The sequence below is a fragment of the Pterocles gutturalis genome, unplaced genomic scaffold (assembly GCF_000699245.1).
Source record: "Pterocles gutturalis isolate BGI_N339 unplaced genomic scaffold, ASM69924v1 scaffold12297, whole genome shotgun sequence".
Taxonomy (NCBI): Eukaryota; Metazoa; Chordata; class Aves; order Pterocliformes; family Pteroclidae; genus Pterocles; species Pterocles gutturalis.
The window spans coordinates 1-18,293 of record NW_010108064.1 but is presented as its reverse complement, the minus strand read 5'-3'; the positions used below and the strand labels follow the sequence as shown (position 1 = coordinate 18,293).

At 36.2% G+C, this 18,293-nt stretch overlaps 1 protein-coding gene across 1 annotated transcript; it reads right to left on the bottom strand.

The window, feature by feature from the left end:
- Positions 1-995: 995 nt before the first annotated feature.
- ANAPC4 (anaphase promoting complex subunit 4) lies at positions 996-17,736 on the bottom strand. The gene is made up of 27 exons (XM_010072498.1): positions 17,635-17,736; positions 16,436-16,568; positions 15,129-15,203; positions 14,960-14,986; positions 14,818-14,862; positions 13,015-13,099; positions 12,512-12,622; positions 11,850-11,933; positions 11,507-11,593; positions 10,733-10,797; positions 10,597-10,639; positions 10,410-10,486; positions 9,869-9,969; positions 9,738-9,789; positions 9,380-9,435; positions 8,133-8,179; positions 7,198-7,254; positions 6,980-7,036; positions 6,340-6,433; positions 5,299-5,396; positions 4,730-4,791; positions 4,608-4,646; positions 4,422-4,523; positions 3,669-3,746; positions 2,720-2,890; positions 1,736-1,859; positions 996-1,337 (listed from the first exon to the last, which is right to left on the bottom strand). Exons 2-27 carry the CDS (start codon positions 16,465-16,467, stop codon positions 1,122-1,124), a joined length of 2,085 nt encoding a protein of 694 aa, XP_010070800.1. The 5' UTR covers positions 16,468-16,568; positions 17,635-17,736; the 3' UTR covers positions 996-1,121.
- Between the last annotated feature and the right edge of the window lie 557 nt (positions 17,737-18,293).

Genomic DNA, 18,293 nt, shown 5'->3' with positions numbered 1-18,293 from the left:
GCGTATTTCAAAACAAGAGGAAGAGGACAAGTCTAGCATTTTATTTTTGCAATGCTAAATAGCAATTTCAGAAGATGTATTTATTTTTGAAGTACAGAATGGAGCACATGCAAAAAACCTGGCCCTCTTCACAAACACAAGGTACACTCACTGTTCTGAAGGGAGATCATGTGTTTAGCAGCGCTGTTCTTTTAAACAGATGAGTTTTAAGTCAGTTAAGACTGGCAACTGGCATGGAAGACAAAAACACTTCCAATTTCTAAACACTGTTTCTAGCTTCTACTGCTTAGCACTACACTATTCCTGCAGCAGTATATAAATTAGCAAGAAACGTGATTATGCTGGAGCCCATGCACAATATACAATGCCACATCAGAATAAAAAAAAATATACTCTCTGCTGTAACTTTTCATTACAAAAATACCAGATGGAGACGACAGACTTTCAGGAACAGTCTCACAGAAACCAGGCATGCTGAGACATTCAAACATTTGACAAAACACACACACACACAAATGTTGCACTGAACACTGAAGAACTGCACAGATTGAATTAGTCTTACTGAGGACAGATGTTATCAAAAGAGGTTTTAGAAGTATGTATTTAAGTAACAATTGTTAAATTTTTTTGTCTAACTAGTTTTATGCTGATCTGCAAAAGCTTGTTCTTGGCCATACACACTCTTAAATTTCATCTCTACAGGAAGCTTCTCTACACATTATTAGAACATGAAGTCTGAGAAGAAAATAATTCCATCCTGAGTTTCGCTGTTTTCACATGCAAGTTCATTTTATCTTAATAACAGTATTCAAGACTGAACAGGCTAACTACAAAAACAGCAGCTGGTATTTCTTTTTCTCTTCACGTATAAAAAATTGCAAATGGAAAAGATCTCAAGGAAACTTAGTTCATACCACATCATGTGCCAGACAAAAAAAAAAAAAAAAAAAAAAAAGGTCAAATAATGTACTCTAGAACACTGACAGTGTTAGCTGAAAAGCAATACAGAATTCTGACACACAACATCCTACTACAATTGCTTGAGTAGATACAGGACACATCATTTAAGCAGCCTGAAGTTAGATTACAGTCTTGTCCCTTCACCAGTATAAAAGCCTATGTCAAGGATCCAGACTTGATTCATGTTCTTCAGTTTCATCAGGCAGTTCTTCAGCAGATGCACCACCCACATTGTCCTGGTTATCTGCAGACTGATTTAGCTCATCAGGTTCCCCAGCTGCAATCTGAGTTGTTTCTTCTTCCTCTTCTTCCTCAACTTCCCCATCATCCTCAATATCCATCTCAAACACCCTCACATGACGGAGATTTGAACTTAGCTATGGCGACATTAAGAAGTTTCCATTAATAAATCAATAAATAAAAGCACTAATACCATTTCAAGAGTCAGCCAATAGCTTTGAAAATAGCCTTTATCTTTGAAATGGAGGTATCAAGGAAATTAGCAACTTTTTTATCGCTCGGCAGGCTGAAAAGTAAAGCAAGTAGATCTACTATCTTCTGTTAAAAGTTTTTCCATGTTGGGTTACAAGAGAGGTATGACTGTATCTCAACACACTGATAACAGATTATGAGAGAATAACAGAATTATCTATTTCTTAAAAAAAAAAAGTTTTTATAAATCTCAATAAATTAGCAGAAACAGGTTATCACTCTCTCCAGTCATGGTATGTTTTCTTCAATAGTTTACAGGCTTGTTCACAGATACTGTACTCACCACACAGGAAACTTTTCTAATGCCATTTACAGCAACATACTGAGCTTTCATATTCTCCAGCACTCTCCACTGACTCTCCAAGAAGACAGTTCGTGTAGGTATTTCACCACTTTGCTCATCCAGCCTGCATATAGCAAGAAGAAAAGCAAAAAACTGGTACATAAGAAACAATTCCAGTACTAAGAAAAATCACAGCCAGTCGAGTTTTTTATGTCTAAGTTTTATTATATCATATGCAACAAACAGATAAGCATTTGAAACCATCACAATTCTGCTACAGATATTCTAGAGCAGGGAATCCAGCTGTGGAGACACAGCATGTTTCAGCTGAGATAAAAGATTACAGCAGGTGAGAGGAGAGTTGTAAAGCCTGATCTTCCCACAAGTAGCAGCTACAGCAGAAGGATGAAGATGGCATTCCTTCAAACCTCTCCCCTGCAAGAACAAGAGTATCTGAACAAAGTCCTGGAGGTGATGCCTCCACAGCCTTTCAAAGATGCATCACTCCAGTTCATCCCCACTCATCAAGATTGTATGAAGGAAATCCCTGCCTATTACAGTGGCCAGGATTAGTTTGAACTTGCTTTTAAATATTTTCTCTTCATTCTTCAATACACAATTTCTTTGTGGCATAAAAATTATTTACAGTTCAGTATGGCTCTTTATTTTGAGGTAAAAATAGATCTCAAGCAATCCACCAGAGAGGCAGGGAGAGAGAAAAAAGAAAAAGCAAGCGAGGCACAACAACTAAAAGACTGGATTCACTGCTTGAACAACATTGGCCGTGTGTGTGTGTGTGCGTGTCCCAAAAACAAACTGTTTAGGAAGCTTCCGTCTCCCCACCTCACTCTCCCTGGCACAAAAAAAGTTTTTGCCCTTAAAATATTTACACACACACAAAAAGCACACTCTACACAATTAGAATATTTGCTTAATCCGACTTTCAGTTCTGCATTTTCAGACTTGCTCACAATTTTTCAGTACCTTTTAGTAGAATCCCAGATGAATTCCCCATCTTGGTCCTCATCTGTGTATATTGAAGATAAAGGCAGCTGAGCCAAGACTCTTTCCTTCCCCTCTTGTTCCACATTCTCCTTCAGGACTACAGTTACAGTTTCATCGTCATAGAAGTGTGCATCTAAACAACTGTAGCATCTATAGAAAAATAATTTAGAAAGTATCAAGGAATAAAAGTGAATACCGAACTAAAATATTTTTTAAGTTGCACAGCATTCATGTTAAAAGGTATTCAGTAGTTAACAGTGAGCTTTACTGTAAACTATAAAAAGGTCAGTCCTGCAGCTCTGACACTGAAAGACAGCCGTAACCACGGCAGACTCTTGTATCATGCAGGAAAAAATATTCTTAAGGAAAAAAAACAAACAACTTACTAGCAATCTTATTTTTTCCCATTTCAGGTGTAAGAAAGAAACAATAAATGCAAACAACAAAGAAAATTCAGAAACACAGCTGAAGGTACTGAGGGATATCACATCTGGCCCTTCTACATGAAAAGGATGAGCTTAGTCTGCCATGCCTTCTAAGATGCCTTCATTCAGGAATATCAAGTCTCAGTCCATCTTACTTAAAGAACAGCACAGATATAAGCAAGAACTGTTTCCAGCTAACTTTGTGTCTTGTATGTCTGATAAAGCTCTAGTTTTCAACTAGAAAACTAAAATTTACTTGACCTTGAGATGAAGTACAAAATAAGACTCCAACAATCCTGCAGTTTCATGCAGGATTTCTTACATTTCTTACAGCCTGACTCACTCAGGGACTACAAGCTGGTCCAGCATCTGAAGTAGTAACTTGCAGGATAAAAGCAAAACTATAATGCCCGAGAAGCTAACTTAATGAAAAATAAACACTGGAAAACATGGTCTTCAATTTAGCAATCTGCAATTCTGAAAGAAAAATCAAATATACTAACCTGGAGTCTGAGCTCTCATTTATACTGTTATTCAAGAAGTTTCCAAACTCTACTGCAAGAATTCCATTACTGACAGACCTAGAAGGACAGTGTTCATTACCTCAGTGACAAATTTATTTTCCATTCACAGAAAATCCAAAATTTCTAATGGCAACTGTGGTAAGAGATGGTGTAAGCCTGCCTCAGCATAGCACAATGCACATCTATGTCCCAACATGATGTAATTGGTGAATGGGAACCTTTTGGTTACTGCCTCTCAGCAAAATGTTACTAGTGGAGTCAAATGGGAAACTGCAGCTGGCTTGTGGGATACAGTTCTTTGCTGAACTCTTGGCTCAACTGTCCCAGTCTCAGTTTCATTAAGTTACTTGTTATTGAAATCTACAGAAAATTAATTTAGACTGGTTTAGATATCAATGAGGGAGGAAATAGGATAGAAACTACGCCACAAGGCTGTAATTTTGTCATCAGCAGCTCTCAACTGGAAACTCAAAAGATAAGGGCGCCTAATTTTTTTCCTAAGCCTAAAACCATCTTGGGTCTTGTGATTAGATTTTCTGAGTCTAATACAACACAAACTCCTGCTGCAGCTTCCTACAGCACCTCCTTACATCCTCCTCATTTTCTCTAGTATCCAACAAAGTTTATATTAATGCTGCTCACTGCTTCTTTTTGCAAAATATTCAAGTTTTAATTGTCTCTGTGCACATGTGCCAAAGCTCACAAACCACTTTTTCCCCACTTTTGTCTTACCTGGAAGTATCGGTATGTCTCCTCAAAATGTATATTTTAGAAATAGAATTTTCTAATACGGTTAAGAGAACATAATGTATACTGGATGTTTTGTCATTCCACCTGTAATGGGGGGGAGGAAATGAAAATTTAGGTCGTGTTTTAATAATTGGTAAATGACAGAACAAGGAATAGCAGCATACTTACAGAAATGGTAGTTTAAATAACTGAGGTGTGGAATCTTCACTGAAAAGGAAAAATCCAACCAGTTTATAAAATGCTACTGTAATTTTGTGCAACTGAGCTTTAGAAATAATGTAAAGAAATACCTTTGAGAAGTTTTGTAAAGAGACATGCAGACTGCCTGATGCACTGACCTTCCAATTACATCCTAACAAATATAATGAAAATAGGACAAAAAATGCAGACAGATATTCATAATTATACACCTTTTTAAAACAAAAAAAACCCCAAACAGGAAAAAAACCTAGTACATCTGAAAGAAAAATCCACCAATATTTATGCTGGAATAAACACCTCTAATGCAAACACTACCATCACTTGATACACTTGTTTCATGTTTCTTCATAATATACAGACTAATGTATTGCCAACTAACTCAGTTATCTAATACATAACACATACACCAAGCTAATTAACACAATTAACACAATAGTGTGGAAACAGAAGACGTGAAACAAAAATTCCCCCATTACACTCTCCCCAGCCAAAGGCTCGAGACATCCCAGTGGTGGTGAAGCTGGGCTACATGCTTCCACCTAAGTTGTAGGCACTTTAAGGCAAAGATTAAAACTTCAAGCCTTACTAAGCATGGCTACCATCTTCAGTTGACTGCTACCCCTAAAAGAAAGTTACCATTTCTATAAATTGAACTTACCGCTGGCTTTTGTAAACACCGATCAATGATCCCTTCCATTTGCCTTTTGACAAAGTGCAGTGATTTCTCAGGATAGTAGGGAAACAAAAGTGGACTTTCTGTAAACAGATAAAGTTCATTTAAAAATGCTTATATCTCTATAAAAACATACTACACTGTTATTAAAGTGACACTTATTAAAGTACTAAACCTGTTTCTTTTCCAATGTTTAGCTGGAAAAACAATAAAAATTACATCAACTAAAAATGCAGTATAAAACACCAAAGAAGGGTAGGAAGTGTCAATGACAGAAGCATTACTTGTTCTATCAACCTTACCATCTTAGAGTGAGACAAACATCTCAATACTTGCAAAATTAATACCAATAAACACACTTACAAACCATCTCTACAAACAATCACAAATCTTGGGTAGTAACAGAAATGACCAGTCAAGTAGTCTACGTGTTTAAAGTATCAAAACGTATTTTCAAACTATGTCTAAAAATAAATTTTCTAAATACTTTTCCAAACAAAAATGCTACCATTTCCCCCTTTTTTACTGAATTAAATAGGCAGCAAAAGACAGCTATAGCAAATTCTATTACATGACAGTTTATGTTGTAGACATTTTACAGTCTATGGTTCCTAAAGTTAAACAAGAATAATTTTCACCATCAGCTTGTTATAACTTCTTACTGCTTTTTCACCACTAATTAACAAAATAGTCTCAGACTCCAGTCAAAAAGAACAAGTTAGAACACATCCCCCAGGTATGACCTAATCATAGATATTACTTCCTTGAACTGGAATTAACATCTCCTACGACAGACATCTCCTGGGATTCCTTTCAAGCCAACATTTATGAGACCGGTACACAAAAGCTAGGAAGCTCCTCATACCCAGAAAATGGTAATTTTATTTTACTCTTCTCAGATGGAGACTAATGACTAACACTAGAGAAATAACTCATAAGCATGAAAAAACAGATTACTCTTCTACATTTCTTACATTTTACGCATATCTTTGATTCCCTTTCACTTTTGACTAAAGCACACGTTACCTTTAAGTTGAGTACTATTTTTAAGAAAGTTAAACCACTGGTTTCCCTCTGTATTAGGTGGTGATACAAGGTCATCATCTTCATCTTTCAAGTACTAGAAGAGAAACAGACATTTGTAAGACTGCATTTTAAGAATAAAGGACATTAGAATTCACCTCCAACATCACCCCTCACAAGTCTGTTAACCATTTCTGCTTAATTTAACATACCCTAGTCTTAAATATTCCACACCTTCTAGAAACAAGAAAAATCAACTATTGTCTAAGATCATATAGTGATATTTCCATAAGAAACTGATTTTTAAACCAAGTTTGAGCCCAAATGTTTTGAAATCCAGTGATTAATGGCATAAAGATAACAGACACATTTCAAGTTTACATTATTATTACTAGTTGCGAAGGAGTTTCACCCTTTTCCTAAAAATACAGGATGTGTAAGGTAAAACTATAAGATATGTCTTTAAACACTTATTTTCCTAATAATAGGGGGAAAAGTAATCAAAAATGTTCTCCTTTACCACTACTGGAATGTGTAACACAGCGAAAAAGGGACAGAGAAGAGAAGTGGGCACAGCTTTAAAGCTTCTCCATCTAATGATTTTCTCATTTACTCTTTTTCTATTTATTCCCTACTTCTCTACCTGGCCAACTCTCTCCACATTGAAGTATTTTCCTTTACGATTGTAAAGTTCTGGTGCCTGAAAAAATAAAGCAAAGAAAACCATTACTTAAACCCAAAGTTAATGAGAAGTAGTGTACCAAAATATTACTGAATTATTTTATTATAAGATTTTTCAGATTCAGTTCTTGGCAGCAAAAATACAGTCAGATGCTGTACTTGGAAAACTATATAACCTACCTCATTGAAGTGTTCAGTCAGAAAATCAGCAACAAACGTGATATCTTTTTGAGTCATCTAAAAGGAAAAAAAATTGTGAGAAAAGCAAAGGGTAAGAAATACATTTCAATGAGCACAGCACACATGTTCTATAGGCTGAACGAGCACAGCTCTCTCAGCCTGTCCTCACAGGGCAAGTGCCCCAACCTGCCTGGGAGCCCTCTGCTGAACTCACTCCAGTTTGTTCACGTCTGTCTTGTACAGGAGGGCCCTGAACTGGAGCAACTATTTAGATACAATCTGATGAGTCTTAAATAAGGAGGGTAACTCCTGTTAATACAGCCCTGCTTACTCTTGACTGCCTCTGCTGCCAGGGCACACTGCTAGCTCGTGCCCAGCTTGCATCCACCAACATCCTCGAGTCCGTATCAGCAGAGCTGCTCCCCAGACAGTTGGGGCCCTGCTGTGCAATTGCAGGGGGTTATTCTTCCCCAGGACAGAACCTTCTATTTGTCCTTGTTGAACTTCCGGAGGTCCCCATCTGTCCATTCCTCCAGCCTATTTCTCTCTGGAAGGCACCTCAGCCCTCAAGCATATTAACCAGTTCAACCAGTGTGATGCAGGTGTATTCCATCTCCTCTACCAGGGCATTGGTAAAGATGTTAAAACCCCATTCCAGTTAACTTACTAATTTAGGGCATATACAGAGCTGCTATACACAGAGGTCTCACATTCACTTACAGAGTACTAAAAAGAGTAGTATTAACAAAGAGAAGAAAAGAAGTAATTCATAGGAGAGAACATATTAGTGTAAATCTGCAAGAATCAACTTTCTCACAGAAATGACACAGACACTATTCTTTAAGTTTTGGAATGACAATAAACTTTTAATCTTGCCCTCTAAGTCAAGCAGAATAGAGAGTATACCACCACTTATTAGAAAATGTTACTATTACCTTGTTTAGCTCTGGAAGCACATGATCTTCTGACATCCTCAACATGGCTGAGGGGAAAATTACATTTGTACTGCGTTAATATTAATATGTTTTTCTAACATTCTTAATTTTCCATGGCTATGTAATAAGCCACTGCTGATAAAATAGGAAAGATTAATTTGTCATAAACAAGAGAGTCCGGAATGAAGAATTATCAATTGGGACTGAAATTAAGCCTCACTTGCCCCACTAGGTTACAATACAAATCTTGGAGAATTTTTAGAATTTTTATCTTTAATCTTTTCCATGTGCATTGTACCCTGTACAAGACTGAGATAAGATTATTATAAAATGGGTTCATAATAATTTATTCATGTAAATACTAAGAGAAGTGAAATGGATATATGTAAAATACACGAATACTGTCATGCCCAGAATGTGTTTTAAAGAGAGCATTGCACATTAGTAATTTTAAATGAGCGAGGCTCAGATAAACAGTTCTGTTTAGTTTCAACACAAGCAAACACAGTGAACACTTAAATAATGAAAATTCTAACCTTATGACAGAGAACTCTGATAGTTCTGCTTTCTGCAATTTTTAAAATTATTCCTGCTGGTAAGTGCTAATGCTGCATTTCTGGTGCTTTTACAGTATCTGGTAAGACTACTTAGTTTTTTGCAAAGTAGTTCTAAAAAGATCAATTAATAACTATAAGCCTATTTATAAGCACTTTTTAAAAACAAGCAGACTAAAATACAGCACTCTGCACTTCCTTCCAACGTTTCACCTGCAGCTACCCAGCTACAATTGGAGATGGATATTAAGTGCATTCGGATATTCAGAGACTGTTTACATCTGTGCATAACCTTACAGTTAACTAGGTCTCCACAGGAGTGACAGAGTAAAGAAGAGTTAGACTACACATCAAATTTGGTGTAAACTAAATAGAGTCCTTTAATTTCTCCAATTCAAGACCGGCAAATTGCTTATGAAGCAGACAACCGTTTGGAGTAACGTTACAGGATAAGTATATACAATACCCACTGCACACACACTAAGTTTAATTGAGAACTACCAGATTTATGACCTACGTGTTTAATATTGTATTATTCTTGCCTCATCAACTGTAACCTTTTAGATGTCTAGAAATTTTCTATGATAGAAATAAGGAGATGGTTATAGCTAAGATTAGCTTAATTACTTGCCAGCATTTCAGTGCTTATAATACAAAACAGATACTGGATGTTTACTGTGACATCAAGCTTACCAACGTACAGCCATCGAAAAAATGCTTTGAAGTTTTTCATACTACTGTCGATAACTCTGAGCAAGAAACAAGAAAAGAAATTACAGGATCTAAATCTCACAAGCTGCTCCAGGCTTATCCCATCTTTGCTATGTAAAAGCCTGCAAGCACGATCAATTTTTTAAAAAAAATGACCAATGCAACCTTCCAAGACTGTTCTTGGGCTGTGAGTCTATTAGATGCAGTGAGACACAACAAAATCTCACCCCCAAGAGAGGAGCCTTGCTCTCCCTACTTTGTCTATTCCCAACCACATGCTTCCCCTTAGATAAAACACTCAAGAGGCGTGTTTTTTAAATTCTTCAGACTTTATACTTACTGAAGCAGCTCATTTGCTTTCAGGATGAAAGAACCAACAGCAGTAATAGCCTCTGCAAAAAGAACTAGTCATTATTATTAAGCTTTCAAAAGTGAAATCAGAGTGCATAAGTAGCACACACACTACTGTACCTTCAATTCCGGATGCATCTAATCCCAGAGACTCATACTTTTGTTTCCATAAAGCCATTCCTTTCAATTCACTCAGGTGGTATAACAGTGCCTCAGAGCCACTAGGAAGGCAGAGCAGAGACATACAATCTTTTAGTCATCCTTTGGAAATTCACTGCTTCACTGCTACATTTTTATCATTCAATGTGCAAAGTGGAGACCTTTATAAGGCGGTCTCGCGTATAAGAGTTAAAGTATCACTTCACAGAAAAGCAAATATTGTCCTAATGATTTTAACTACCACACAAAATTGGTGTGAATATTTTGCATATACCCTATAAATACACCGGATAGTGATATACAGGTGATGTGTCATGGAGATTGTTCAAAATACTTCAATAGCTCCCCATTACCCAAAAGTAAAGTAGTACACTTTGCCATGATCACAGTCTCCGCATCAGCACACCTACATACAAAGAACCACCAATAGAACATACTGTCTTCTAGCAAAGCACATAATATGCCATTTTATCTACAGTGCATCTGACAGTCTGTGACTTACCTCTGCAAATGACTTATGACCAGTTTTTGTATGCTGGAATAGGAAGACTCTATGGACTGACCGAGTTTTTTTAAGCCCTGTTAAAAAATAATTATAAACATATAATAATGTACTGCTATCTTAACAGAACACCAATTAAAAGGTATTGAAACTAATTATTTTAATATGTAAAAAAATATTAATATACCTTTACTGTCAGTTGGTTCATTAGTAATGCCTGAAGTTCCAGACTAAAGGGGGTGGGAGAAAGAACCAAATATGTGCTCATTTTGTATTTGAATATTAAATGCAAATGCATACTCAGATAAAACAATAGTAACTACCTTGCTTTGCCCCATAACAACAGCTGCATAAACTCGTCCTGCACAGAAGTGGTTGTATTCTTTTCCTGTCAGTCAAAATGATCGGAATATATTTTGGTGAAGAGATTAAATCTGGGCTACCAAATAATGTCAAACACTTCAATTAAAGTATATCAGAAAACCCATCCATATCCCTGAATGCTGAAATCATACTACTGATCACTGTAAATTTTCTAGTATTTTAAGTTATTTTCCATCGTATTGCCCAGTAAAAATTCTAAGCTGTTTGCCATCACCAGGAATCTATTTAAAAAAAAAATAAATACATTATTTGATTCCATTAACTTCTAGCCATGGTCAGTGAGCACAAAATTTAAGCAAATCCAAGAGCATCTTAATCATGGCTCTTATACACACTCTACTGAACTAAGCTGTAAGTGCTGGTGGGCTGTTACTCAACATTTACAGTATTTAAGTTATCAATGACTAAAGCACAAAAAGCACAACCTTAAATAGAAAGCAGCTATGAACCTTAAACAGACAGCAGCTATGCTAGCTGAAAACTATCGCTTTTGAATAACTTAGAATAAATAAAACAAAGAAGTATCACAATACAATTGCACATGATTGTACTCTGATATCTTCAGCACGAGAGCATTTGACACACAATAGCTTCCAGGTTGCCTATGAACTTAGATATTCTTATCTGGAGGCACGATGCTTAAACAACATTAAGATACGCAGTATGTTAACTGCAAAGGATGTTTTCCCAAAAAAAGGTTAACACTACAGTACCTGTACAAACTTTGTTAGTTGTGAGTCCATCTGCATCAATATTTCTTCCCACGCTTCACACATGCACGTCAATGACAACTTTATGTACTGTAATACAGATACAGACATTAGCATTATTCCCTTTTCCCCCCCTCGAAACACATGCAAGAACTGCATGTTACAATACAAAGGGAAGATAAACTGTAGATATTAGATAAAATTTATTACCAAATTCCAAGTTAGAGCTCTACATTTACTTAAAACCAACTTAAGCTTCCTACTAGAAAGCATTTCTTTTACTTGCATTAAGAATATTGAAGCCTGTAAGAACTGTGATGTTAAAAGGATGTCATAACAACTGTACCTGTAACAGAGTTGAAATGTGAGTAAACTTCCGGGCCATTCGAGTTACCTCAGGTAAGTAACTTGATAATAGACTAGTGTCCAGCTATAACAAATGAAACAAGCAACAGTTGTGACAGATTGTCTTTTAAGAAATTTGAGATTATGGAAATGAAAAGATAGATTTGGACGACACATAGAGAAACTGTCATGTCTCATTTCTTTAAAATTGATTTTAAGAGGGAAATACATTTAATTCAAAGGGGCAATAAATATTTTTAACACTTCTATAAAAACCTCCTGATAAAGTTCCTCATTTTGGAGGTTTACCTGTAATAGGATGACCATTCTGAATAGACTAGATAATCAACAGCATTGCTCCTATACCTTTGTATGCAGAATGAAGAAAATCTGAATAACAGTAACAGTAATTGAACAAATGAATGTTATATTTAAAGTTATATTTTAAAAGAATGCCTCAGATCAATATCATTATCCATCTCATCAGTGAAACTGCATGTTTACATGATAAATCCAAAAGCTAAATTGAGGTGAATTTCAGAAAGGCCGGAAATACTAGTTTGTGTTTCTTTCTGCAAATAATGGGAAAGCAATAAAGCTACCAGAAACTAAATTAAAAAGCAGTTTTACTTCTAAAGACCATTTCAAAATTACTTTACTTGCCTGAAAATAAGTTATCTCTGCTTCTCTGTCCGAAGAGTCTTGTATCTCTGTAATAACTGATAGTGATTTCAAATCACTAGACAAACACAGTCCACGGCAAGAACCTGCCACCTGAAGGATTCCAGTTTAAAAGTTAATGAAACATTGCATTTCTTCTACGATGTATTTACTGCTCTAACACATTCGCATACAAAGAAGGTTGTGGTCAATGACATGTAAAAACAAAGTGGAATTTTCAGCTACTGTTCAGGATAAAAGCACTCTTTTCACTGTGGATTAGTGTTGAACTTCTTTCATTTGAAACAAGATGTTAAAATCGCCAGAGTTAGAACATCTTCCTAGCAATAACCACACAACTCAATTAAGAGAAATAACTATTTCTTTCTTTAAACTTTAACAACCCAGTTCCACTTATGTGTAAGCATACATATGTATTTTTTCATTCAATTCAGCTGTAATTTGGTATATTGTGAAGAGAAAACATGGAAAGGATTGGAACATACCCCAGCTACTGTGGCAATCTTGAACATTCCATAAGCATAAATCTCAATAAATCCTGAGCTGCCACCAAGGACAAGAGCATTAAGCCTATAAAAACAGAATATGTGTTGAAGAGCATACTGAGACAAATTCTAATGCATAAAAATACAATTCTTAATACTTAAATTCTGTCCCTTTACTAAAGATCCTCTAAAGAATCACTGAACAAAAAGAAACACTGCTACTGTCTACAATCCAAGAAATGTAAAAACAAGAAAGTATTAACTTGGATTTCATTGATAAGATCTGCCTCTAACATTTACAGAAAGAGTATCAATTACTATATTAACTGAGAGAAAAGGGAAGAAATAACACAATTTAGACACAGAAGCCCTTCTTCACTAACTTTATACCATCTAGAAGAAAAAGTAAGTTTCTAGCAACAGCCCACCTACCAATGTAGGATGCAGATCATTCTTACAAAGTTACTTCTACATTCCCCTGAGTTTATCCCAACTACATGCAGAATAAGTTTGTTGCAGTCACCTAGTGGCACTCCTCAGCGAAACCTCAAAGGCAATAAACATTTGAAATTGTACAGCAGCAAAGAACTGCCACAAGTGACAACTGCATCAGAAAGAGAAACCCATTTCAAAGAATAGGGTCTGGGACAGACAGGCCTGTGTTTTGCTCACTTACTAAAACCAACTCGCTACAACGATTTAGGAAAAAGCTTCTCTCTGACCCCTCCCTTTTTGTCTACATTTATAACATTAAACTTTTGGACAGGGAGGTTGTCTATTGCTGTCATACACCTGTACATCTTCAACTATGCACATCTGCTTACATTACAGTGCAAAGTAATGCTCTACAACATAAAAACTGAGAATGTTTCACAGATCCCCTTATTTATAAGAGAAAATTAACTGCAACTTCTGCCTGTTACACACCTAAATGAGAGGAGAATGTTTCTGTTAAAAACAAAACAGACCTTAATAAAATAGTATCTGAAAAACTTTTAGTTTTATTAATTGAATGGATGAAGCAGCACAGAATCCAGAAAGTTTCTACACCACCAACAGCCACCACATCTCTCTTTCTAGCAAGGAAATCTTATTGTAAGAAGAGATATCAAGTCTTAAAAAGGAGTAAGTGGTGACAGACAGAGATCCAAACTGATGATCCAAATGATTCTCAGTGTGAGACTGTAAGGAACAGAGAACGCAAATCGAAAAACAAGGCACAGAGGTTAAGTGCCCTCCTCAAAGATGCACCACAAGCACTCCACAAAGCCAGTCTCAGTCTCCTAAACTACACTTCCTCCAGCTGCTCCCCATGTGTTTCCTAATATGAGATGTTTATTTTAAAGTAACCATAATACAGCTGACTTCAGAGCTAGTTTTAAGCTTAGTCACACTCACGCAAACCCACAGAAATTCCCTGTCTGTAACAAGCACTCACAAACGTCTCCAAGACCACCTTAAGTAACACGTACAACGTAGCCTTCAAATACCTCCCAAGAAATCTTCTTCTAAGGAAAAGAAGATACAGCACCAACAGCAGTTGCTGACAAAGTGTCTTATAATCCCTCTAAATTGAGGAGAAAAGCTGTAAACTGGTGACAACTTTTTAAAAAAATATATTCTTTGAACTTTATCTTTGTATGTGAAAAAAAAGAGACATTCCATATCCTTCCTCCAGGACCCTTAAAAACAGATTATTAACAGCTTAAAAGTAAACCCACTTATCCATTATTTTACAGCTTAAAAAACCCCCGAAAAACCACCAAAAAACCAGCCCCACAACAACCCACATATGGAATTTACCTTACATCACCCAGAAGCTTCATAATCTCATCTGACTTTTCTTCACTGAAAACACAACACATATGATTGGAGTTTATGGACCTTGTCTTAACACCAGAAACCAAAATAAAACAAAAAATGGAGAGATATGACTACTTCTTACCTGAAAATTTTTGCAGTGGTACTGTAACTGAAAACAAAATCATTATTCTCAATAACAATGAGCAGATATCTAAACCAAAGCTTCTGTAGAGTATTAAAGATAAATAACTAAAACAATGACAACAAATGACAAATTTTATCTTCTAAAGCTTACCAGTATAATGGCTTACTTTTTTGGTAGGGCGGGTAATTTAGGCAAAAGGAGATTTGATACATCCTCAGCACTGTAAAAGGAAGTGAGAACACTGAAAAAGAAAGACTGTCTTTACCACTCAAGTTGTAAAGACGGAGGGGAAGAGAACTTATTTCTAAATTCAAAGTTATAGCATACACTCAACACATCATGTATGATAGAGAGTTACAATTATCAGAAAGCAATCCCTTATTGGGCCTTTAATAACTTGTCAAATTAACAAAACAAGTCCGTTAATTTTTTTTTTATTTCCAGCAAAGGAGAATATAAAGTTCGTATCTGCTGTCTCAGTAGCTTGCCACCAAATCCCTCATGACCTGTAATGCAGGTTTCTGAGGCTTTCTGTTTAAACCCAGTACAACCCCGCAGTACAACCTATCTACACCTCAAAAAACCTTCATTCTAAAGACACATAACAATAAGAGGAAAACTAAAGCGCAACACTTAATACCACACTTTAGACATGCCAGAAGGATGAGATTCCCTATCAGGAGAAGAAAGCTAGAGTGAATAAAGATGTAGTTATTTTCTTGCTATTTTAAGGTTGTCGTTTCCTGGAGGCGGTGGGGGAAATCCCCAAGTCAGGCTTGCACCCCATCCCTTTTTCAAATAAATCTTTTATTCAATTATTGTCTTGCACTGTAATAAGGTGCATATCAGAGGTTTTTATAAGACCATAGAAACAGGGACCATGATGTCCTCCAGATCACAAGTGCTGCTGAGAATTGTCTAATGCCACAGAGCTCGTGGTCACTAGGGGCAATCTGACTTCCTGAAGCAAGTACACCCACAACAGAATTGCCAGTAGGGTTGGATGTAATACCAAAGGTACATTGTGAAAGATGTAATCACCAAGAAAAGCTCTTGAAAGCACAAGTGAAGAAATATTTAAATATAATACTTATTTTGACTAACAAAACAGATTAACATAATAACATTATTATAATTAGTTTAATAAATTAATTGGTATTGAAGTAAACTGGATCATAAGAAAGGCTGTACAAGCTAACACTAGGTTAAACAGCTCTAAAGAGGTGAGCACTTAAGATCATACTGAATTTTTTGCATATAACCTAACGTACCACAAGACTAAGATATCAGCACTAAAAATAAGCATATGAAAAGTGTCTATTCTAATAAAAAGGAAAATTTTAGCCAAGTGGTAAAAAAAGCTACGTAACATGATATTATTTTATATGACTGCTTGTAACAAACTAAATATAAATTATTAGTAAGGTGGCACTACATAGCCCATAATTTACTTCTAGAGTTTTTTGGACTCACCTGCTTTCCTCAGTTACTTCCATCCAATGCATGTATGTAACAGACAAGTCCACAGAAAAGGAGTGCAAGCTTTCAGGCTTTTCTACATCACACAGAATTATCCTCTTGGTATCAGTAAGGCCAAAAGCCAAAACTAGAGAAAGATAGTAAAATCTATGAGTAAAACATATAAATAACCAATGTGTAAAACTTTGTACTGAACTAGAAAATAATGTGTCTTCAAAGCCAGCTACTGGACAGAATTTTCTCTTTCTCTATTCATAGTCCTTCCAAATTCTAATTTGAAATCTCCTCATTAAAATAAAGGTTTGAATTCCTATCATAATTTAGGTGATGAATATAAGTCAAAGGCATGATCCCACAACTATTTATCTACATGTTGAACTGAACGTGTTCCTAACAGTCCTAGCAACAGTCCTGAGAAAAGCAGATGCCAAAACTATGAATAAAGACTGTCTGCCAGGAAGGTCTAGGTTTTATTATAACAAAATACAATTTAAGACTTGTAGAGCAACTTTTGCATCACTTTCTTCTTAACTTTATTAATCCATAAAAGCATACGGCAAGCAAACTTTTGATGCTTACTTCCTTGTCATCACAGGTAACCAGCTTAAGAAGAACTTTCTTAAACTCCTCTGACTCCATCATAAAACTATATGTTTTACCCACACGTCATGGAAGAAGATTGTTCCCATTCTCCCACCTCTAATGAATCAAAAAATTTACTACTTTCCATTTTAAGTTTATTAAGCTACTCATTTCCATATTTCTGTTGATAAGAAAAAAGCTTTTTTTTTTCTTCTCTAGTGTATTAGTAGAGCAATTTTAAGCCTCTAAAGTTCAGCTTATGCTAAATAAGCTAAGCTCTTCAGTCAACCCTGATCAGACAGCCTGTCTCTCCTCGCATCATAAATTTTGTCATTCATGTAAAAATACTCTGCTTAGTTAGGAAGCGGAAGTTTTGCTGTACCTTGAAAAGAGGTACTTTGGACATAAATTCACCTTGTAAATCGTTCTTGCAATTGCTTTCAACAGGGTAAATCTCTATTACTTTGAACAAACCTATGTAAAATAAAGCCACCCTTCTCTTCAAAGTTTCCTTGAAAACTTCCTTCACAGGCAAGAGGTATCATCACAACTTCAACTGATTTCCAGTGGGATTTTTATTGCACCGTATCACCCCACACACTTGACATTACTTTTGCCATCTGGTCTCCAAGCAAGAGCAGTCACTTCTTTCCCTGTATTTTCATTTGGAGGCAAACTCCACACTCGTTGAAAGTTTGCAAGCCGATGAAGTAAAACCTACAAAGCAAACACATTGAAGACAAAAATAAACCACATTCTCCCATTAATACTTGTCTGCAAATCAGCTTGAGATGCAATTCACCATTTTTTATAACTCCTGCGTCTTAAATGTCACCTGCTCCTCCAGCAGATGACGCACACCTGTTTTAGAGGACAGTATGCAGTTCACTCTGCAGCAACACAGAGAAACAAGCTGTGCCTTGTGTAAGCCTACAAGCCTGTAACCAGCAGGGGTTCCACACAGCAAAGCCAGCCTGAAAGCACAACAGTCTGCCTTCATGCATGATCGCATACGGCAGATCCAGGAAAAAAAATACCTGAAAAGAGATTTCATTTAAATAGGAAATGTCACGTACTTTAAAACCCCACATATGCGGGCACTGGGAGCACTATCAGCGAACTTGCTTGGAAATTAGAAGGTAAAAAGGGAAGGGGCATTGAGAAGCTTGATAAAAAAATTGCTATTTCTAAATGCTTGGCTAAGCTGATAAGAATGATGCCACAGACAACAGCAGAGGCAGCCCAGCGGCTGCACAGGACAGGCGGCGTT

Bases quoted from the DNA above. Each gene is read 5' to 3' on its own strand.
- ANAPC4 (XM_010072498.1), bottom strand. From the start codon at position 16,467: ATGCATTGGATGGAAGTAACTGAGGAAAGCAG. The intron at 15,204-16,435 runs GTGAGTCCAAAA...TTTCTTTTTCAG, and splicing joins GAAGTAACTGAGGAAAGCAG to TGTTCTCACTTCCTTTTACA. The intron at 1,860-2,719 runs GTACTGAAAAAT...TGCTATATGCAG, and splicing joins ATCTGGGATTCTACTAAAAG to GCTGGATGAGCAAAGTGGTG.